The sequence below is a fragment of the Lolium perenne genome, chromosome 2 (assembly GCF_019359855.2).
Source record: "Lolium perenne isolate Kyuss_39 chromosome 2, Kyuss_2.0, whole genome shotgun sequence".
Classification (NCBI taxonomy): Eukaryota; Viridiplantae; Streptophyta; class Magnoliopsida; order Poales; family Poaceae; genus Lolium; species Lolium perenne.
Genome location: NC_067245.2, coordinates 295,341,148 through 295,364,118, shown reverse-complemented (window position 1 = coordinate 295,364,118; position 22,971 = coordinate 295,341,148). Strand labels below are relative to the sequence as shown.

General features: G+C 44.3%; 2 protein-coding genes and 2 long non-coding RNA genes across 10 annotated transcripts; 2 read left to right on the top strand and 2 right to left on the bottom strand.

Moving 5' to 3' along the window:
- Positions 1-310: 310 nt before the first annotated feature.
- On the top strand, positions 311-13,966 carry LOC127336167 (probable LRR receptor-like serine/threonine-protein kinase At1g56140). Of its 3 annotated transcripts, XR_007873195.2 has the most exons (25): positions 311-545; positions 2,381-2,567; positions 2,660-2,731; positions 2,822-2,893; positions 3,001-3,072; positions 3,203-3,274; positions 3,396-3,467; positions 3,552-3,623; positions 4,179-4,250; positions 4,345-4,416; positions 4,520-4,594; positions 4,684-4,755; positions 4,849-4,914; positions 5,014-5,073; positions 5,440-5,484; positions 5,588-5,652; positions 5,752-6,149; positions 6,229-6,427; positions 11,854-12,015; positions 12,104-12,222; positions 12,461-12,671; positions 12,758-12,989; positions 13,071-13,218; positions 13,347-13,768; positions 13,859-13,966. XR_007873195.2 is itself a non-coding variant. In XM_051362950.2 (24 exons), the coding sequence occupies exons 1-24, from the start codon at positions 452-454 to the stop codon at positions 13,686-13,688; spliced, it is 3,051 nt and encodes a 1,016-aa protein (XP_051218910.1). In that variant the 5' UTR covers positions 311-451; the 3' UTR covers positions 13,689-13,966. The 3 variants fall into 3 exon arrangements, 2 of the variants coding, with proteins under 2 accessions (XP_051218910.1, XP_051218911.1); XM_051362950.2 differs by having other exon boundaries at positions 13,347-13,966; XM_051362951.2 differs by lacking the exon at positions 13,859-13,966 and having other exon boundaries at positions 13,328-13,541.
- A 1,557-nt stretch (positions 13,967-15,523) lies between these two features.
- LOC127336174 (uncharacterized) lies at positions 15,524-19,934 on the bottom strand. Of its 5 annotated transcripts, none has more exons than XR_011752773.1 (5): positions 19,587-19,930; positions 18,890-19,504; positions 18,086-18,548; positions 16,571-17,623; positions 15,524-15,887 (listed from the first exon to the last, which is right to left on the bottom strand). It is a non-coding gene; the product is annotated as an uncharacterized lncRNA (long non-coding RNA). The 5 variants fall into 5 exon arrangements; XR_011752774.1 differs by having other exon boundaries at positions 17,517-17,623; positions 19,587-19,927; XR_007873197.2 differs by having other exon boundaries at positions 15,524-17,623; positions 18,086-18,365; positions 18,479-18,548; positions 19,587-19,927.
- Positions 19,935-20,101: 167 nt separating this feature from the next.
- Positions 20,102-22,576, bottom strand: LOC127336172 (uncharacterized). The gene is made up of 4 exons (XR_007873196.2): positions 22,211-22,576; positions 21,830-22,097; positions 21,183-21,302; positions 20,102-20,842 (listed from the first exon to the last, which is right to left on the bottom strand). It is a non-coding gene; the product is annotated as an uncharacterized lncRNA (long non-coding RNA).
- Positions 21,565-22,971, top strand: LOC139836179 (amidase 1-like). The gene is made up of 4 exons (XM_071826741.1): positions 21,565-22,138; positions 22,233-22,377; positions 22,572-22,742; positions 22,835-22,971. The coding sequence occupies exons 1-3, from the start codon at positions 21,748-21,750 to the stop codon at positions 22,738-22,740; spliced, it is 705 nt and encodes a 234-aa protein (XP_071682842.1). The 5' UTR covers positions 21,565-21,747; the 3' UTR covers positions 22,741-22,742; positions 22,835-22,971.

The following is a 22,971-nucleotide window of genomic DNA, read 5'->3' as shown; positions in this document are numbered from 1 at the left end:
TCTTTTTTGCCATCCCCAATGGTCGGAAGTGTATGTTCGTTGTCTGCACCACCGTCACCTCCTTGTCACTCATCTCTCAAACAAAATAAAAACCTTTCTTCGGTCACTCCGAGTGGTGGGATGTACTTCCCGCCACCCCATTGGGGGATGACACGTTCACATTCACTTCTAGCCCGCGTAGTTTTTACAATCGATTTTGGGAGGGTATTTAACATTGACAATATGGAGAGGGGTATATGTGTAGAAAAATCATTTGACCATCATTTAACATTAACATTGACACTCATGTCCCTTTCCCAAGTTTCTTTTCTTATTCTCACGGCTCTCATCGCTCCCTTCACCACACCTCTCTGGCCCTCTCCCGTCTCCGAAGACACACGAGGCCGAGCTAGGCTAAGCTAGTGCAAGACAGGCAGAACGACCGAGCAAGGGAGGGACCGAGGGAGGGGAGATGAGGCGTCTCCTCCATGGCGCGGCGCTCTCGCTGCTGCTTCTTGCGGCGGTTGCCCACGCTCAACAGACGGCGAGGACCCATCCAGGCGACGGTGAGCATGTTCGATTTCGTCTTTCCTGAATCTTCAGTGTTCGTTTTCCCCCGCGCTGTTCGTTGCTGAACCGTCTCCAGTTGATTCGCCAGTTCGCCTCTGTTTAGCTCTGTTCTTCCATCAAACTGCCACGGAAGAAACTCAGGATACACTCTCTGTTTTGTCTGCTTGCTTCTTCTGAATTTTTTCCATGGTTAGCTGTTCCAAGAAACCAGCGCGTTCTGGATGTCTCCGTCGGAAGTTTAATGAGGCACGTCGACGTCTATGACTGACTTTTGCTCCTCGGGACAGAAAAGTCAGAAACCATGTCCCACAAGCTCGTTAGTCAGCGAACTGGCCGTCCAAAGGAGCTCGACCAGCCGTGTGGGACATGGTTAAGGGCATCTCAAACAGGGCGACGTAAATAACCTTGAACGACCGTTTGCGTCCGCTGGGCCGAAAACTGCGTCGGGTTCCTGCTCCAGCGGGACGACGCAAAGTGATCGGGCCGTTCGCGGCGATGCAAACCTGGCACAAATATGCGCCTCGGATGCATCTCTGCGGACGTTGCACGGACGCACAAAGTGTTCGCTCGCGGACGTTTCGTCGGGCCCGTTTGGCATTGGCCCTGCGTCGATGTCTTCTCAGGCACGCCAGCGACTGGCGCTGCTGCGTCGCTTTGGCAGTCTGCGCCACGTTAATGGCGATGCCAGCAGCCCCGTGCACCTCCACCAACTAAGTAATGGCTCGCCTGCCTCCCGCCTATATAAAGAGGGTGTGTGCTCTTCTTCCTCATCCACTCCTCCACACAAACCCTAGCCACCACAAGCTCCACCGCCTAGCTCTTCCTGCGATGCAGCCAAGACCTCGAGGAAGTCCATGGAGGGTCCTGGTGGCCGGCGAGGCAGTCGAGGCCGCGGGCCTGGGCACCCTCGGGGTCGGGGCAGGCGCCGCCGTGGTGAAGCAGCTACGGCCCCACGGTCGCCATCGCTTGCGCAGCTCCGAGTTGCTCCTATGGCATCGATGATGACCCACTCGGCATCAAGCGGCTCCCGAACAAGTTCGCCGAGTTCGTCGATGGCGTCGAGCCGACGCATTTGCAGCTACGGGAGGCCAGCTGCAACTTCTGCCGGTGGCCTGTCGAGGTCTTGTTCGATGGGCAGGGCAAGATGTACCTGCACATGGGGTGGGACAAGTTCGCTCGCGACCTTGCGCTCGAGTCTGGCTGCCAGCTCACCTTCCTCTACGAGAGGGACGGCGAGATGATCGTCAAGGTGTTCGACGATACAGCCTGCCACAGGCACTACCACACCGGCGAGTCCAGCTCGGACACCGATAGTTAAAATTGTTAGAGTGTTATTTTTCTTTGCAGCAATATGGCCACGAGCCAATTGAAGCCATTAGTGCTGGTCTCTGTATGTCCTACCTTGGTTGGACCAACAGAGCTATCATCACCAGCTGGATTTTCCAGTTTGGGTGACTGTGAGTGTTCTTTCTTGGTAGCAAATATACGGAACCAACACTACTGGCTTTCCTCATTTTGCAATATTTTTAATTTGTGTCAACCATGGTTCAAACTATGTATTAGTTTGTGTAAACCATATTCCCAATTATGTATTTGTTTGTGTAAAACCATGTTCTTAATATGTAATGTTTGGGACTATGTTTATAAATTGAGGAGAGAGAAAAAACAAGTAGAAAAATGTGTCGCCCCGCTGAAGCCACCCACACTCAAACAGACGCGCGAATAAAAACGGTCATTTTCGTATCCGTACGGCGACGCAAACGGGCCGCTCGCATATAATTAAATACGTCTCGAGATGACCCTGTTTTGACCAGTTTCTTTTGTCTCGCAGCGGCGGCGCTGAAAGCGGTGTTCGCCAAGCTCCGCCTGCCTTTGTCCGCATGGGACATGAGCTTCGACCCCTGCACCGGCCAAGCCACGGACAACACTGGCATAGACAACCCGCTTCTCAACCCGGGCATCAAGTGCGAACTCTGCACCGGCACCGGCAACACCTCCGTCTGCCGCATCACCAGGCTGTATAAATAACGCCAGTGTCCCCATTCTCCCCCTCCGCGCCCACAGCGTGCTTGACGGATTGCCCACGTCTGACGAGACACTTGTCATGCAGGAAAATATTCGCCTTGGACGCTGTCGGACCGATACCGGAAGAGCTGTGGAACCTCACTGCCCTGACCAATCTGTATGAGCTCCAAACCGAAACTCTGTATAGTGTCCCAGTCTCCTGCACCAAGTTCACTTATAACTGTATCTGATTTCCACGGTCTTTCAGTGAATTGGGGCAGAATTACTTAACAGGGCCTCTATCATCGCTCATCGGGGAGTTGACTGCTATGCAGTACATGTGAGATTTAAAACTCTGATCATGATTTCATGAGCTGAAATAAAACGTAATATTACTTTGCAATTCTTTGCATCTAATCTCACACTTTTTCTCTTTGAACATACAAGGTCTCTTGGCATCAACGCCTTATCTGGACCTCTACCAAAGGAGCTCGGGAACCTTACCAATCTTATATCACTGTAAGGATTTTTTTTTGTCACCACAAATTTAGAGTTAAATTCAGTTTGGATGGTAACTATGCTGATAGGCTTCATGCTTTTTAGAATATAAATTTACATGTCTAACCTAAAGTTTTCGGTGTATTTATAGGAGCATTAGCTCAAACAATTTTAGTGGCTCGCTTCCTCCGGAGCTGGGAAACCTGGCAAAACTTGAGCAGCTGTACGTATTTACTGAATTCTCGGGAATCAATTTTTCATCTGCCAAGCCAGTGGTCTTTTTCGCATGGACTATAGTCATCTCCATGTCTAATTTGTGATGTTTCTGTATTTCTCAATAACAGGTACATTGACAGTGCTGGCTTTACTGGTCCACTACCATCATCACTTTCCAAGCACACGAATATGAGAACACTGTATGCCTATAGTTTACGTGTTGTTGACATTATAATGTTCCACACCATTCAATCTTATGTACTTTTTTTCTTCTCCATGTTTAGGTGGGCGTCAGATAATGATTTTACTGGGCTAATACCTGATTATATTGGGAGCTGGACTAATTTAACAGAGCTGTAAGATTGCTACTGATCTCAGTCGTAGTAATTCTTTTACAAAAATGAAATTTCTGCAAATAATATGGGATATGTTGTTTACACATTTCAAAGAATAATTTTTGCAAGGAGCTTTGAAAGAATATTTGTGCAGTTTGATATTGTTATATACAAGCTGAGCTTTAGATTGTGCAAAACATAAGTTGGCGTGGAAGTGGGAGATTCTTTAAAATAAATAACTGTTTTTGTCCCAGAGATGGCATTTTAGGCCATAGAGCCTTTATTGACCACGCTGATCTCCGTATGTGGCATTTTGCAAAACATTGCATCTTCCTACATTGCATCTTCCTTCCTCCATTGTCCAAACTTATGGTTGCTAGTTTCAGATAGAGTGATAGTATCAGTAAGCATTGGATCCCTGGTATTTTGTTCTATAATAAGGTGTACATCTAGCTGCATAGATTCACTTTCTTTTGTTTTTGAAAGGATAGATCTCTCTCCTCTTTCACTACTAGATTGCTGCATCCGTCAAGAAGGTGATTCTCTAAATGACTAACTTGAGCTATGGAATTGTAGGAGGTTTCAAGGAAATTCTTTTCAAGGTCCGCTTCCAGCTACCCTTTCCAATCTTGGCCAATTGACAAGCTTGTAAGTGCCTATTGCCAGTGATAAGACCTAACTGTCATTCTTAAATATCAAGGTTGCAGCAGAGAAAAATTAATAATATACTTCTGTTGTGCAGACGAATCGGTGATATAGTAAATGGAAGTTCTTCATTGGCATTCCTCACTAATATGACATCTTTGACCACCCTGTATGCATAACTTGTTATTCAGTTATTGGATCAAATTACAGTTCCTACTTGTTGTAATTCACCGAGTTGTTATCTTAAAACTTGTATTATGTTCTTTTTGCAGGGTTTTGAGAAACTGTAGGATATCTGATAAGCTTGTATCAATAGACTTTTCGAATTTCACAAGTTTAGGTTTATTGTAAGCATTTTGACAATAAATTACAGCCCTGCATTGCTATGGATTGTATATTGGTGTATGACATCTTTCCTGTCTTGCTTTTTTTACAGGGATTTGAGTTTCAACAATATCACAGGCCAAGTACCACAAACATTGTTTAACCTGAGCTCACTCAGCTTCTTGTATGGATTCTCTTCACTTGCAAAGCGTATTTCTGTGGAAGGAAAACTTTCATCATTCTTCTCTCTAATCTTTATAAATTTTGCCATGACTAGATTTCTTGGGAACAATAGCCTTTCCGGAAGCCTTCCAAGCTCTATAGGATCTTCACTTAAAAATTTGTATGCAATGTGGTTCATTTTTATTTACAGTATTACACAATAAAAACCGGGAGATGTCTATTTAATTTCTAATGGTGCTTTCATTTTCTTATTATGTAGAGATTTTTCTTACAATCAGCTATCAGGAAGCGTTCCTTCTTGGGCTAAAAATTCACAGTTGTAAGTTCCAAGTTCTGAAACTCCCATTACGTGCTGAACCAAATCCAGGCCAACTAATGCTTATTAGGCTTATAGTGTACACATTAAATGAGCAAGAATCATATTTGATAAATATGAATACCAGTTTTGGTGCATCTATCTTATATTTATTAATAACATTTCATGATAAAAAAAAGTATTAACAACGTTTTGTAGGATGCCTATTGTTTGTGAAGTTAGACATTAATCTTACAGCCTGGCACTAATCGTGCCAGTTATTTAAGCCTTACTAAAGTTGTCCTATTTAAGCTATAGCAAAGAAGCCCTAAATGCTGTGTGAAGTATGAACAATGCCTTCTAATTATTGCTTATTATTCATTCTCTTAGGAATCTGGTGAGTAACAATTTCACGGTGGATAGTTCCAGCAACAGGTTCGTCCATATTTTAATAATATCTCCTCAAGATCTGAAGAGATAGTTCGTAAGCTCTCTCAACTTGCATTTTGGGTTCAAAATATCACTGTTACATTTGCAGTGTCTTACCTATGGGGTGGATGTGCCTTCAGCAAGATACACCATGTTTTCTTGGTTCTCCAGAGTGTGAGGCTTCTGCTTTTGCAATTTTAAGCATATAACTACTTGAGGAAATGTGAACCTGCAAAACTAATACCACTTTTAAATAATTTAACTTGCTTGCAGCTTCTTCCTTTGCTGTGGACTCTGGTAGTGTTCGATCCATATCAGGCTCAGATGGTCCCATGTATGAACCTGATGATGCCAGTCTTGGACCTGCATCATATTATGTTGCAGCATCATATTATGTTACAGGAGCACCAACATGGGGTGTGAGCAATGTCGGAAGGTTCATGGATGCATCAAATGGAAGTTATATAATATACAGTTCGCAGCAGTTTCAGAATACACTTGATTCGGAACTGTTCCTGAATGCAAGGATGTCGCCGTCATCTTTAAGATACTTTGGCATTGGACTTGAGAATGGAAACTATACAGTTACACTTCAATTTGCAGAGTTTGACTTCCCAGACGCTGAGTCCTGGAAGAGCCGAGGTAGAAGGGTTTTCGATATATATGTCCAGGTAGGTTCTCACTGGTAAGGGATAAGCAGTACTCTTAGCTTATCATCCATTCATACTTTCGTTCTTCTTGTTTGTATAGGGTGAACGTAAGGAGCAGAACTTTGACATAAAGAAGGCGGCAGGAGGGAAATCTTACACTGCAGTTAGGAAGCAGTACACTGTTCCTGTTACCAAGAACTTTCTTGAGATTCATCTCTTCTGGGCTGGCAAGGGCACTTGCTGCATTCCTAATCAAGGATACTACGGACCTACAATATCAGCTTTGAGTGCAACGCCAAGTACTCCCCTTAACTTGAAATAATGATTTTCATTCTGACTACCATATATTTTCCACGTTAACATGGATAATTCAATTTCTAAATATGCTGATGCAATCCTGAGAAGTAACAAATAAAAGCAAACGAAAATACTAGAGCATTGATATAAAACTAGGTAGGAAAGTGCGGCCGCGTACTTGCCCGCCGAAACAGGTCGATCCCACACCTAAGGAAAAACGTGAGAAACTCGTTCTGAAAGATATGTAGGGAAAAACATTAACTGCACTATTTTTTTAGAAGGAAAACATGTATTCCATTACTAACACAAGCTAGGCAAACCACGAACAACCAAGTTCTTTACATGATTTAGAAGGAAAAAAATTGCGCTCCCCTAATTGTGATAAAAGTTTGCCAAATGAGAAGCCCATTGAGTATCACTGGGTCTAGATAAACCCATTTCTTGACTTAGTCCACTTTCACTTTCAATTTCACCCATCTCAAGTGCTTCTAAATCTTGTGGAGCTCTAACATCTAGAAGCATGTCATGACACTTGCAAAAACTCCAACAGTATTGAACATGTAAGATACATGATAAAAAAAACCACACACTTGCTTCATTTTCCTTTGCCACGGCAATAAGAACCAATTGAAGTTGATGTGCAAAGCAATGGATATAATAAGAAGATGGAGACTCTTTCATGATCAATGTTTTCAACCCTTTAATCTCACCCTTCATGTTCATAGCCCCACCATATCCTTGTCCACGAATTTAAGTGGAAGACCTATGATGATCTTTTAGCAAGGATATAATTGCAACCTTAAGAGATAATGAGGTAGTATTGGAAACATGAACTACTCATCCAAAGAACCTCTCGCATATTCTTCCCAATCTGTCAACATAACCGAAGCAAAGAGGAAGTTGTTCTTTCTGAGATATATCACTGTCGGTATCGGATTGGATCGGAGGTGCGGAATCAAGGCACACCAACCAAATCCCATCGTCTTTGATTTGTTCATCATCTACTATCAAAGGTGTTCAAAAAGATGCAATTTTCTTTGCTTCATGTTTCTCGAAAAGTGTTGCAATTTGGTTATCTCTCTTCATTTCTACACCATAGAAACATTCAAACATATAAGTGACGTATATTTCTATTCATTTCTATAAGCATCAAACTACCGATTGAACCAATGCAATCATGCAAATTGAATTTTAATAGTAGCTAGTACAAGCCACACACACAAAAATTACCCGCAAAAAAAAGCACAAGCCACAAAGAACAGGGGCAATTTTAACATAGGATAGGGCCAAACATCCGGGTAGAATTGGGGCAGACCCGAAGGCAGCGTGACCCCTTCGCGAGGAAGCCGGGGAAGGCGGAAACCGGCGACCGGCGGCCGAGCACGACCCCGCTTCTGGATGAGGGAAGCGATGGCCACACAGAAGAGGGACTCAGGGAGAGGGGCGGTGCCGTGACCGGACAGCATAGGGAGAGGGGCAGTGCCGCGGCGGTTGGGGCCAACGCGGCTGCCCGCAGCTCAGGGTGCAAGTGGGACAAGATGCGGGGGCCTGCAGATGTGCCGCATGTGCCTCAATCGATAAACGGGATGCCGCAACAACCTGCAAAATCTAAACGCATTTAAGCGGGCCCCCGCCTAAGGCCCGCATAGCATTGGCATATCTCAAGCCTGGAGCGATTGGGCATACTTCCTGCCTCTGCGTTGTCGTCCTTCCCGGCGCCGCCCCCTTCTCGCGCCGTTCTCCCACCCTCTCTCTCTCCCTGGCGCCTCTGCGTTGGCGGAATCTGGCACCGGGCGGCCTGGCGGGTCTCCATCTATCAGGGGCAGCACTTGCCGCGGCGCCTGCGGAGGCAGCGCACGGCCATCTCCAAGACTGGCTCACTCGGCGGGAGGCTGGCAGCAGGTCGTCTGTCCGGCAGGTGGCGCCTGAATGGAGGGCCTGTGCTTCAACCGCAGGAATCGCCCAGCCACGGCCGTTCCTAGGCAGGGCGCGCCCCTGCCTGAGGAGCGCATCGACGCCCCGCTCAGCGTGGTTCACCCAAGAGCGGCGGAACGATGGATGGAAGATGTAGAATCTAGAGAGGGTCGAGGAGAGACAGAGGAGGTAAGATGGTCTCGAGCGCGGCAGGACGGCGGCCATGGGAGACGGTCGCCGTGCTCGGTACTCAGCCATGCCTGGTGTGCGGCCGCATCAGTTGATGCGGGCTTGGAAATGGGCCTTATGTTTAGCCGTTTAATCCAACATAAATAATTCTGTCTGCTGCGGGCGTCCACACATGATTATTTGCAGGGCGGTTGTGGGCCGCCGCAGAGAGCCCACCTCCGCTTGCACCCTGACCCGCAGCGGCGGTGGAGTCATCATAATCGTGTCCGCCATGTCCGTCTCCTTCCAGTCGCGTCGAGCGCTGTTGGTCGGGTCGTTGGGACGCAATGAGCACCCGGCCAATTGGGCTCTCCTCTGGTCCAAAATTTTGGGGTTGCCCCCCCCCCCCCCCCCCCGAGCACACAGCATACAGTTGTAAACCGTGAGCTAAAACATTACAAGCCCAAAGGTAAACTTCAACTTTACAAACTTGAAAATTGGAAAGGAAATCTGCATGAGATGTTTAACTCTCTATATCTTGAATAACTGTTGGATATGTCTGTTTGATAACCTGCTGAGACTTCTTCATGTTCTATGTGCCGCAATTTGGCCCTGCCCAGTGTCTATCCTATATAAGATGCTTCCACCTAGTGTTCCACCACCAGAAAGAGTTTTTCTAGCCGATAGTGTAAACCCTAACCTAAGGTTAGGCCCGCAACTTTTTCCTCATTGTATCAGAGCAAAGGGGGCAACGGCAGCAGGAGTGGTTGATCCAGAATGCTGATAGCGCTAATGAAGGTGATATTAAGCTTCATGCAGTAGCCAACGCAACCAAAACTCCGAACTGGTGGAAAGAGCTTGGCAATCTACTTATACACTTCAATCCCCTCATGTGTGATAGGAAGACAAGGAAGACAAGTTAACACGTGTAGCGTCAGAGGCAGGCTCAAGAGGCCTGTACATGCCTATACGAGGACACTGAGGGGGCAACACCAATTTTAGGATAAATTACGGAAGTCAGGGCGAACTTGAGAACCTGGGTTGTGATACCATGTTAAGCTTCATGCACTAGCCAATGCAACTAGAAGTTCAAACTGATGGAACGAGCTTGTCAATCTACTTATACACTTCAACGGGTAAGACCACATCTTAGAGACAGTACTGAGGCTCATAAACTCATAAGAAAACTAAGGCTAAACACTATAAGAGGGAACTACGGCAGCTTTAGCATCATCATCACTCCATTGAGTCTAAGTAGCCAGACCATCACGATAGGTACCAAGAGCAGCCAAGTAGTCAAGTACCTTTTGATCATATGCATCTGCAACGACCTCGACAACCTTGGTTGCATCCTTGGCAGCCTGGGAAGCATCAGCAGCAAGGACCGGTGGCACGGACGGAGTAGGAGCCACATGAGCAATAGGGCACAACAGACAAGAGATCTCGCCAGTGAGAAAATCTCAAAGTTGAAGATCGCGCATATGGATGCGAATGAAGGAAAAAAAACTCACCACAGTTGGTACCATCGAAAATCACCAGGAAATAAGGAATGCTAACATAGCCCGGCGAAAAGGATGCCATAATCATACCTTGCTCTCTATGATTTTTTTGTGTGGAATGACCCCTTGTGGTGATTGCTCGGAGTGAGCGAATGAGAGCGCTCGTGAGGGAGCTAGGCGAATGCCCATCCTTACGAGAGGAGTAGGTGACGAGTAAATCAGGCTAGAGGCCAGCCGAATCGAGGCATGGCTGGCCGAATCGTGGCGGGGCCAGCGGATCGGGGTGGTGGCCGGCCAAACAGGATGACCATGGCCGAGATCTGTGGCGGCCAGCCTGCAGCGGGCGTACGAAGAAGCGCCGACGGTTCCAAGACGGGGCCAGCGATGGCTCGTTGGTGACCAACTGTGCCAAAATAGGCCGACAATGACACGATCCGGCTGGAAAGGGGGCTGCGAGGACATGGGCTCGACGAAGACATCGACTTAACTGGGACGTCCTGCACGAATCGGAGCGGAGAGAGCAGCGGATTAGGATTTCGACGATGGCGATGGTGGTGGAGCTAGCACGGAGTTGTAGTGTGCCGAGACCCTAGCTAGGCTCTGATACCATGTTAGAACTATCATTCACAGGGGCCAAAGTAGAGCGCACCGGACTAGGATTTCGACGACGACAATGGTGGTGGAACTAGCAAGGTGTTGCAGTGTGCAGAAACCCTACCTTGGCTCTGATACCATATCAGAATGAGAACTATCATTCACAGGGAGCCAAAGGCTAATACATTTACAAGAGTGGCAATATGCAGAGGTGATGCGGGCTAAGCCCTAGGGTGTGCCCGATCTTCACGAATTGACCCGGGTGAGTGTGATTGCGGAGGGGGATTCGCGGGGAAGTGGATGAATGCAAAGAACTCGATACAAACGCACGCACACACACAAATTGGTTATCCTCGTTGGCCCGAACCACCAACCGGTAGAATTGCGAGAGAAAGACCAAAGGTAGAATCTCTTGCAAAAGATCGACAAATCCAAATAGAATTCCCAAAGAGCAAAAGACCAATTAAGAATAGAGTTGCAAAGCAAGAGATTCTCAATTGATAGAATTACTAGAATGGAAAAAGATCCGGATAAGGAGGGATACAATAGATGGGTAATCTAAGGTGGGGGTTTTCCAAATCCACAAAGGGATAATAGAGGCATAAGCCAATTCATCTAAACATCATCTCTCCCTCATGAAGGTGGGGGTAGGTTCCTGTTTATAGGTAGGGGCCGAAGGGGTAAGTTACAAGCCAAAGGGGCTGAGATAGGTTCGACAGGCCGGAAGTTCCGGCTCCTGGGGCGGAAGTTCCGGCCATCAGGAGCGGAAGTTCCGGCCGCAGCTCTTCAGTGCGTGCATCTTCGGTCTTGACAGTGTCTGGGCGGAAGTTCCGGCTGTGTTGGGCGGAAGTTCCGGCCTGGAGCGTCCAGCTCCTCTTTCTCCTTCTCTTCCATGCTTCCGTGACATCGGCCTTGCGTCCTCGGGTCTCCATGGCATCCTCTCTTCCCTCCGTACTTGTCGTCGAGTTCCTATCATCAAGGTATGTCGGAGTATGAAGTAGTATATCGTTCCACATAGGCGATTGTAGGCACGCATAAAGGAGAAGATTCACCTTTGCGTGTCGTCTTGGCGATGAAGCATATGATGCGGTGAAGACCGAAGGTCGGGCTGCATCAAGAGGACCCCTTATACAACGGGGATATACATGAAAAGGGTCTATACATCTCTAACAACTAGAACCTTTAATTTGACCTCACTTGAAATATACTTGCTATGTTAACATCACATTTCTAACAAGTGAACTTTCTGTCAGATTTCAACCCTACCGTACGTAATGCTTCGGCAAAGAAGAAAAGTAGTAAAACAGGTGTGGTTGTGGGAGTTATAGTTGGTGTGGTAGTTTTAGGATTGACAGCACTTGCTGGTATCTTTGTTTGGATACAGAAAAGGCGAACACTATCACTGGAGCAAGAAGGTATGAGATATACTAGTATCTCTTTATATTCTAAGAGAGAAAAGGAGTAGTCAAATTAAGTTTTTTATATGTTTTGTATGTCTTGCAGAGTTGTACAATATTGTGGGAAGACCTAATGTCATCAGTTATAGTGAACTGAGGTCAGCTACTGAAAATTTCAGTTCTAATAACCTTCTTGGTCAAGGAGGATATGGGTCGGTATATAAGGTTAGTTCATTTTGTACTTATAGTCTTGAATTTCCTTTAAAATCTTCGTTCCCGAAGGAGCTTCCGATAAGCTAGTAGTAAAAGTAAACATTGGAACTTTCAAAGACAAACCTGTTTATGCTGGTTAAATTTTTGTAATTATTTGTTTTGCATCTACATGCCCATAAAATTTCTAAAGTGAAGAGGGGGAATCTATTTCAGTGTATCTGGAGTGAATGATGACAGTGTGTTTTTGCAGGGAAAGTTAACTGATGGTAGGTTCGTGGCAGTGAAGCAGCTGTCTGAAGGATCTCATCAGGGGAAAAAAGAATTCGCGGCGGAAATAGAAACTATATCTCGGGTACAACATCGCAATCTTGTGAAGCTGTATGGTTGCTGCCTTGAGAGCAATAAGCCGTTGCTGGTTTACGAGTACTTGGAGAATGGAAGCCTGGACCGTGCTCTGTTTGGTGCAAATTCTGTTGATTGACGCAGCTGCATATCTACAAATTCAGACTTAGTATAGACAACTAAAAACTTAAACCTATATTTGCAGGAAAAAGGTATGCATACTTAGACTGGCCAACACGTTTTGAGATATGCTTAGGCATTGCAAGAGGTCTGGCATATCTTCATGAAGAATCTAGCATCCGTGTTGTGCACAGGGACATAAAGGCCAGCAATATCTTACTTGATGCCAATCTCAATCCTAAGATCTCTGATTTCGGGCTTGCAAAACTTTATGATGATAAGGACACACATGTCAGCACCAAAGTTGCTGGCACATTGTAAGTGCATGTCCATCTTCTTAATCTTTACGTTCATGTACTATAGGTATGCTAACGATGATTTTCCTCATATTTGTCAAGTGGTTATCTCGCACCTGAGTATGCCATGAGAGGCCGTATGACAGAGAAGGTTGATGTATTTGCGTTTGGCGTCGTGGTATTGGAGACTTTAGCTGGAAGACCTAATTATTATACTAAGGACGAAGACAGGGTTTATATATTTGAATGGGTAAGGGATAGAAGGAACTCTAGGCCCTAGTGATCTGTTTGTTATTTAGTTCAGATATCATTTCCCGGAATAAAACATTGTGAAAACTAGTTAACCCACTCGAGCCTAGACTATCTCGATGCTTTCAGGTCTGGGATCTCTTCGAGAACAACCGTCCTCTAGACATGTTGGACCCAAGGCTTGAGGAGTTCAACGGCGAGGAGGTGCTCCGGGCCATCAAGGTGGCACTCATCTGCACCCAAGACTCGCCCTACCAGCGTCCGCCCATGTCGAGGGTGGTGGCGATGCTGATGGGCGATGTTGAGGCCCCTGACGTGGTGACCAAGCCCAGCTACATCACAGAGTGGCAGATCAAGGGCGGCTGTGACACCAATTACATGATCTCCAGCGTTAGTGTGCAGTCTAATTCGGCACCGAGGGCACGCGGTTCATCGCAGATCCTAAGCTCTGCCATCTACGAAGGCCGTTGATATGATTCACATGGTCGACCGATCAGTCCATGGCGGCTTCGTGTGCTGCAGATTTGTTGAGAATGGTTGCGTGAATGCAGGTTTGATTTCATTTGCTGGTGTTCATATTTGCATTGGCGTTGGAACTATATATATAGGAGTAGTAGATAAAGCTTTATGTGCATGTGTAGGTGTAGGTGAGAGGCTGTTTATTCTTTGGTCCTCTTTGGACGCGCTCGCTCACGCGCATAAGATTTCGTCAATATTTTTTTCTAATGAACTGTACAGTTGCTGGGCCAGTTGGGGCTAATCTCGGACAAACGTATCTGGGTTGTTAGATGAAATTATACTTGCGGTATGATAGTGGGGGCGACAACACAAGTGAAGTTCAGAGTCCTACCTTTCAGGGTGAAAATCCAAGGTCTGGCCTTAACTGGTTGTGCCTGTCAATGACCTTGTTGGAGGCATTGTTTCGAGAGTGAGGACTATCTTCAGGGTGAAAACCTAAGATCGTTGATCGGGCGACGACGGTGTTAGAGCAATGTTCCCTTCTTGGAGGCGTCGTGTTTGGAGAGTCTGTATTTCATATGTTGTCTTGGCGGTGGATGTATTGTTGTTGGTAGGCCCGAGATAATGTTGCGGGACTTTTGTTTCTTAGTTTTCTTTTCCTTTTTTTGGCTGTGTGCATCCGTAGTGCCATTAGGGTGGTGCGTCGTTGCAGAGGCTGGGTGTAATTGATATCTTTTTGATATTAATATATTCCCTTTATCGAAAAAAAGATGAAATTATACTTGTCCCTTACCACGACTAATCTAAGGTGTTAAGCTTTATGCACTAGTCAACGCAATCAAAAATCCGAACTAATGGAAATGTCTAGTTAATCCGCTTAAACATATTTTTTTTCGAAATGGGGTCTACCCCGGCTTCTGCATCATGGTGATGCACACAGCTTTTTATTAAAAAATGTTCAAAGTAGTATTGTTTACAAATCACTCATCATCAAGAATCAACCCTCGAAAGAAACACATAGGAAGACTATAAATCAACATATCCTCTTAGTATGTCGCCAACCAGCCAGACACAAGATATCCGCTTAAACATATCAATACCCCTCTTGTGTAACTGGGAGAAGAAGAGAAGTTTAACACGTGGAAAGAAGAATAGCACATGTATGAATGATCGTATACGCGGCGGATATAGGGATGGGCAAATATTTCGAAAGCCAGGACTCACACGCATAAGATTTTGCAATAATTTTTGGATTTTGACTTTCAAGTTTGAGGAAGGTTTATTCGTGCTCACGTGCTTGCTTGTGAAGAATGTCTATCTAGTGATGGTGATACCACTGCACTTTTCAATTTCCTCCTAGCTTTTTAAACTGGACCACGAGCAGTTGCTGGCTACATGGTGCCCACCCTGGCACGCTTCGCTTCACAGATTTACTTGGCCTGTCGACTCTCTTTCAAGGAAACCACGAAAGCTACGAACTGAACCTTGACGCAACCCGTCCAAGAGCCCTCACACTTTCTTCTCACTAGTGGATGGGGCGCCCCATGGGGCGCCTCCTCGCTGTACAGCGGCTCTCCAATTTCGTCCCAATAGCAGCCATATTTTATTCTGTGTGTTCCTCTCTTTTTTTCGCCACTCCTTCGACTCCAACCGCATCCCAAATGCCTCATCAAAACGAGAAAACCACAGGTTGATAGAATGGTATAGTAGGTTTATTCCTATTAGGTATCCATAGTCAATCAGGCTGTAGAAAAAGCAAAAGTTAGATGTTACATCCACGGTCCATGATTCTTCTGTTAATGGCCAGGTTACAACATACATCTCTACACGGCTACACACAGCTTAGCTTGAGTTTTTTTAATGGATGTGGATTAATCTGAATCTGCCTTAGTACTATCTCTTACAAGAAAACCCATCGTCCTAGGCATACAGTGGCAAGCCCAATCTCATCATCCCAATCACTGCCCAATTTTGTTCTCTATCAATTCCTTTTTGCCGTACACTTCGGTCAATTCTTCAAAGCGTCCGTCGCAGCTCTCTTTGTTCACTCTTTTCCCGCTGGCATGCCGCTGCCGCCCCTGTTCGGTCTTCAATGTGGATGCCCTGCTTCATCAAGTCACGGGAGGTACCTGTCTTGGACCTTGGCATGCCAATCTGCATGGCCATCTTTTCCAGGAAACTGTCATGTCCTCTCGTCATCATTGATTAGTTCTGACAAAAGAGGAGAAACAGAAAGGCCTCAGTATATGGTGTGATTTCTAATTACGACCGAAATAAGAAAAAAACTGACTAGGCAAGAAGCATGATATCATAGTTTCATCAATCAAAGAATTTATCCTACATGAACTACATAAGTAATTAACAGGACGATAAGTATGTGCGAAACCTTTGTTTAATAAAAATAGGTGTAACCCTTGCTAGCAAAAATTAGAATGCAAAAGAGATCTGAATCCAACTCAATGCAAATATTACAACATAATGAGCAATAGAGGAAAGCAAGTTTATACAGTTCACATAACATTCTTCAATAATAGAACAATGTTGGTTTTTTCGGCCCAATAAGGTAAAACAACCCAAGTATGTGCATCACGAAATATGAAGTAGCTTACATAAAAAAATAAGGATAATGCAGTGCTAAATTATGTATGGCACCATAGCCAACATAGATCCTTATTTCATCCTATTTACCTAGAATAATTAGATTTATAAAAGACCAATCATCGCCCTAATTGTGACACTTGTTGGCAGACTAAGGGGAGATCGCAGATACATCAAATCTATCTCGAACCTAAAAAGAGAAGGCCGAAAGGCATTGAAGAAAATGAATATGGTGCAAGACCAACTTAAGACAGTTAGTACAAGGGAATTTTATGATGAAACAGGTAGGAGCTCACATTCCTCTTTTTTTTTTAGAAACTTCATTATACTCCGATCTGACCTCCATCCAACTGTCTTGGTGTTCATAACCTATATTGGTAGAGGCAACGATCTTGCACTGTCTTATTGATCTCTGAATACTCAGGAGTGTAACTATCCTAAACATTGTACACAATGGAGACAAATGCTATGGATATAGCCTAAGATGATAAATGTACAGTATGTAGTAGATTTTCTCAAATAGATTCTTATCATGTAATCGTTTAACAATACTGCTATTACATCTCCTAGCACGAATTATAGATAAATTGGAAGGAATGTCAATGTATCAATGTAGCTATACTATGTATGTCATTCTTTTAATGGACGAATGAAAATGGTTAGAGCAGCAAAGCATACACGGTTCTCACATGAACAATAGTTACCTGAGCTTCTTTGAAAAAAAAAAACCATTTAAGGAAGACATACACATGTGATTGGAACTATCTCAAGTATCTGATGGACATGGCAAGACAATTTGGGCATTGTTAGAGATATAGGAGCAGAAGCACAAAATTTAACAGAGTTAATAGTAGTGGAGTTAGAGTTTGTCCAGACCTGATTTCCCCAGAATCGATTTATGAACAAAAGCAAAATGTTTTAAGAAAACCTGGTCAATAAGCAATTAGATGAACTCAAACAATTTTGAGTGTTGCGCGCCTCCCTGGATGGTTTTTTTACCATATCTAAATTTGGTTCTTTGTGTCCTATGAATCAAGCACTCATGCAATAACAACATTGTATACATTCCTTCAAATGCAGAAAAAGGAAAACACTACCGCTATAAAGTCATAGTACCCTGACCTATTATTTTTACCCCTAATTATGAGCTATAATAGAGAACAATAATCATGATCAACATGATTGTTCAAGAAGAACCAAAGAAGCAAAATAAGACAAATAGGTTGTAGTATGTAAGAAGACCTTGTCTGGTCTGTAATAATTTCTAGAGGATCGGGCGGGTTGGCAATGAAATGGAAGCTTAAATCATCGGAAGCCATTTCTTAAAACTTTCATGAACTTTAGATCACCTGCAAAAGAAAAGGAAAAAGTTAGATTCTTACCAGAACAAAATTTTCTTGGTGGCAAGTTAACAAATTTTTTTTTTTTTCGAAATGGGGTATTCCCTGGCCTCTGCATCGGTTGATGCACACAGCCTTTTTATTAAAACATTCCAGTTTCAAGTTTACAACTCATGGATCAGCGAGGGTCGATACAAAAATCAACCATCGGAAAAATAAAAAAGTACGAAGCAAACTAAGCATCATGTAATCTCTTAACATGCCGCCAAGTAGCCCGGTTGAAAATATCCTGGGCAACCAAACGAAGGCGGTTGCATCCAGAAACCATGCATTCCCGCTGATCCTCCGGAAGCAAGAAACGCCAGAGCTTATTTATTATAGGAAGCAAATAAAGCAGATAGTCCTAGAATAGTATGCAAATATTTGACAAAATTTTCATGAAAATAACATGTAAAATTTTAGCTTAATTACCTCAATAGGAAGTCACCTGAATTCCAACGAATTGAACATGCTCATGCAAACTTTGCTACACACAGTTTCTGTCATGCGGATCTCATCAAGTTTACAGAGAAATCATGAGGTTGAGTTTGTGAACATCGTCAGTGTAGATAGATGTTATCTTTAACGATGTTATCTTTAACAAATTCAGAAAATGTATGAGGCGTATGATACTCCTTACAAGGATGCTATCAAGTGGTAATTTCTCTAGCTTCTCAACTGATGCTGCTTCCATCGGCCACTGCATGAATGCCTATGGCAACACGTGGAATATGATACATTGAATGAGACATGAAATCCAAGGTCTATCCTGATTGGTTCATTTTTTTGCATCAGACATAAAAACAAACGGACCCATCAGCTTACCTAGTCTGAAGTTCTATCTGGTCATGCCAATTGGTTTCTTCCAGCTCGGATATTGCTTTTCTACAGATTTCTGCATTCAAAGATACCTCATTATCTGTTGTGTTTTCTAGAAATTTTACACTTCACCGATGCTACGCAGCCAACCTACAAAGTGACGATGCCACACATTTTAGTATTTTAAAGCTGCTGGAAAATTATTTCCTTATACAGTTAACCAAGCCCAAAGATTCACCGCCATTATAAGGGACAAACTAATTGGCGTGATTGCTCAGTTTGTCTAATTATACCGTTAGGAGAGAAAAACCTGTGACAAACTCACAAATCCATCACTAATTCTAATTAACAACAACTAAATGTCACTTGAGCCATGGCAGAAAAGAAAACTGAAGAAGAGAGAGACAGAGAGCTCACCACAATGACCACCCAACTGCACCCATAGGCGTGGCGGCCATGGGTTGCATTTGCTCGCCAGGGACGTGTGCTCGTCTATGAGCATGTGTATGCAGTCAGAAAACCTGAAAAAAAATAGATTCAGCTGTATGAAGCATAACAACAAACATGTAGAGGGCACTAACACAAAAAATTATATGCCCAAGATTTTTTTCATCAATTATTTGTGTGACATCAGTCAGCCTAAAGATTAATTTCTTGTACACATTGTACCCAGTACTTAGCAGTTAAAACACAATTTATCATGCTCACTGGAGCACCCACATTGAAAAATAAAATTGTAGTTCATTACTTGTCTTGCCTGCATATTCTGAACGGTGTGCTCCTCTATCGAATAAAACAAACTCCTGGTCCTCCTGAAATGATCCAAAAATCAGATTGTGTAAAAGGATTGAGGAGAGGGGAAAACAATGAAAACCAGATCGAACGCTGAAACGGAAAATACAGAGAAAAGAGGTGTTCTAGGAGATGAGATGAGTTGGGGAATCAACTGGCTGCTGCGGTGCCGTGAAAGAGTTTTTGTTGCTGCCAGTTCTGCTTTTCTAGTTGGTTAGTTTTTCTCCTCCAATGGTCCTGCTGGAAACGAGAAACAGGAGATTCAAAGGAAGTAGTAAAAGAGAAAGAAACTCAGAGCTGCTACAGCCAGAGCTTATCTTACAGCCATGGGCACGTGCGTTCCCGACTCAACGAGCACGAAGGAGAGGCGGAGCGAAGGGGTGGTGCAAGCTCATCGAGGGAGAAGGATGAATGAGGAGAGGTGGGACATTCCATGGAGGCAGGTCGAGGCGGGCGCGTGGGAGAGAGGAACGGACGAGGAACAGAATAAGGGTGGCGGCGGCTCGGGCTAGGGTTTACCCCGCATTGGGGGAAATTGGGACTGCACGAACTATCGAGATTGATGCGGACCGCGCTCTTGGATCGAACGGCTCGCGACGCAGAACAGCGCCCTACCGCTGCGCGGCAGTTGGCTATCGTGGATCACTCTGGGATAGGGCAAGCATACATGCACTTGCTTATTCTCAATTTCTGAGAGTGGAATTTTGCCTCCCAACCTGGAACGAGATACTCTGACATAGAGCAAACTACTCAGGTGACTCAGAGGCACTAAAAACTGCTGCTAATTCCACACAAAGTGCCGGCAATACTGTTTAGAGGCAGAAAAAAACTGCTGCATTTTACTAGTGACGAGAATGGTTTCAGCCGGCACTTTTTCAGCACTGCCTCAAAAATTGTATGCAGGCGTTTTAAACACTGCCTCTATTTTGATTTTGAGGCACTTTTGTAAAGTGCAATTGATTTCAGTTTGGGCCAGTTTTTAGTAATGCCTTTATTTATTTTTTGAGGCACTTTTCTGAAATGCCTTTGATTAGAATTTCAAGCATTCTTGAAAAGAGCCTGCAAATGCAAATAAAGGCAGTACTTAAAAGTGCTTAGATATTAAAATAAGGCACTCTTTTAAGTACGCAATTCATTACAGCATTTACCAAAAAAATCAGTAAGTAACAATTCTAGCAATCATTGTCCCAGCACTCACAAGTGTAACTACAGAACCGAACTGCATTGTTGGTAATTAACTTACAGAACTAAAATGAACTCACGGTTCACAAAACTGAACTGCAGCTTCACTTTACAGAACATAACATAATTGAGCTGAACTCGCAGCACTTACATGTTTCTAAAGGCCAGTAATCACAAATCCACGCAAGCTAACTTGCATAACCGAAACATGTGAATCATCTACCTTTCTTTGATGCAATACAAGCATTAATGCAAGGATCATAACTATCCTTGAGACATGCACTTGTTGCCTGAAGAGATGGCAACATAGTGCCAATTCCATAGCCTTCTACAGTACTGCTTCAAAATAGTATTCCACAAAAAATAATTTGCATAGTCTTCAGTGTTGGATCAGTCCTAAGAAAACAATAATTAAACTGAATGCACCTTAAAGAGATAATTTTCAGATCTAGATGAACCACAAAGAAACTCTCGTAATTTTCTGTGAAATGTAAAATATGGAACCATCTTCCCAACCGAACACACATGGCATTAAGAATAAATTGGATACTGAACACTGATGTTGTTTCACTCGTATAAAAGTGATAAACCATTAACCCCGAAGAATATTTCTACTGACAATTTATATTGCTCAAGTTAGTGCTACCTTCTCTCTTGTCTACCATGGAAATATACTGCTTCTCCTTTAATACAGTTAAGTCCAAAATGAAAGTAAGAATATAACTTATAACAGTACCTGAGGGGTCGTCATACCAGGTGTAGCTTGCCCACAGAAAAGTTGCGGCCCAAGAGAAGCCATGAGAGGGTACATGGGAAGCCGGGGAGTCGCAGAAGGTGTCAATGGTACATTGCGCATCTGAGAGAATTGAGCTTAAATTCAGCCTATAAAAATGGTCAAGGATAGTAAAAAGCTCACTAATGAGGAGCCAAATAAATTTATCAATACTAAAACAAAGCTTTTACTGACAACATAGCAACTTATCCAACTACTGTATGCAAGTGAATGAACAAAGCATCCATGTAATAAAACAAGTGATATGGCTCTTATCTACAACTGTATGCAAGTGTAGCTCGAACGAATGAATAATGTGACAGAGCAAGTGATAATGCCAATTTGCCGGCCAGCAGCAACGCTCACATTATTACATGTATTTAATATGCTAAAGATATTCCATGAGTATTTATCACATCTCACTTTTACCAAACGATGCACATAGAGTGTAACCATCATGTAGTACATTCACATCGTCATCTGCTTATTTACTGCAAATTAGAGGCAAGCAAGAGACAGGGGATTATTTATGGATTCATTCATCTATCTAGGCACTGGTGTTCATCTTTTATCCTTAATTAGCTCAATGAAGGAAGCAGAACGACGTGCACCTGTAACCCCAAGGGCAGCGTGTGCAGGCCCCCAATCTAATCCAGGTAGAAGGCGCCATGTAGGCGAGGAACAGCGCGAGGTTCCCGAGCTCCTTGGCCGTCTACCCTCCATCGCCAGTGCCCGAAGAAGAGGAGGCGGAGGAGAGAGCCACCTTCTGCCAGCACCCAAATTCCTAGGATATGCACATGCTGGAGCAGGACATGATCAACTGAATTTGGAACAGGCAGACTGTTTACGGATCCTGAGCTCCTCTCTGGACAATTGCACCTACGAGATCGTCAACGCTTCAGCGGTCAAGACATTCAGCAGTAAGCATTAGCTAGCAGAACTCGTCGAGTCGAACTCATCATGGCAGAGCAGAGCAGAGATCAGTCACTTACTTTCCAGCTACATAACTGACAGGTGATGTAGTAGACAATGGAGATCTTGGTGATTTCATGTCCAACAACGTTCCGAGCATCGGCAAGTTCATCGTCGTCAGCTTGTCTGCATCATCTGGTGTGCCGGCTATGTCTGCCATCTCGCACGTCATGCCAGTGCTTCTAAGGTTTCTTGGATTCAATTGCCTCTTATACCTACTACCGACATTAATCAAGCAAATGTATTGTACGAACAAGTTCTTAGCCCTTTAGCTGGATGCACACCATGTCGCATTTTCGAATTCAGTCAGATCTATGAACTCGATCATGGCACATGCATGAGTGTCATCTCTGTTGTGAAGATGTACCACTTATTTTTCAGGTCTGAATTCAAAGCTAACTACGCAGAGTGGATAAATACAGTAAAGCCCAACCTCGGCCCTGGCATCCGGGAATGGGTGCAAGAGGCCGCCGCCTCGGCAGATGATCCAGCCATGGAGGATCTTCACACCGTGAGAACCGAATTCAGGTCCGCCCTCGCCGCTCCCTAGAGGTAAACAAACCAACCCATCAATCATGCAACTGCTCAAAAGAATTCATCTTTCTGTTTTGCTATGCTTGAACGAAGTTCGTATCGATTTGTAGGACGACGGCATCCTGGTGATCCCTACTGTCCCCGACGCGCCGCCCAGGCTGCGCATGGAAGCGGCAATGCTGGAGGATTTCCGGGCGAAGGCCTTCTCCCTGCTCTCCATCGCCGGCCTGTCAGGGTTCTGCCAGAT

Coding starts and splice junctions, on each gene's coding strand:
- LOC127336167 (XM_051362950.2), top strand. CDS start 452: ATGAGGCGTCTCCTCCATGGCGCGGCGCTCTCGCTGCTGCTTCTTGCG. Junction 3,275..3,395: donor CTGGCAAAACTTGAGCAGCT/GTACGTATTTAC, acceptor TCTCAATAACAG/GTACATTGACAGTGCTGGCT. Junction 3,468..3,551: donor CACACGAATATGAGAACACT/GTATGCCTATAG, acceptor CTCCATGTTTAG/GTGGGCGTCAGATAATGATT.
- LOC139836179 (XM_071826741.1), top strand. CDS start 21,748: ATGGATTCATTCATCTATCTAGGCACTGGTGTTCATCTTTTATCCTTA. Junction 22,139..22,232: donor AGCGGTCAAGACATTCAGCA/GTAAGCATTAGC, acceptor CATAACTGACAG/GTGATGTAGTAGACAATGGA. Junction 22,378..22,571: donor GTCATGCCAGTGCTTCTAAG/GTTTCTTGGATT, acceptor CTTATTTTTCAG/GTCTGAATTCAAAGCTAACT.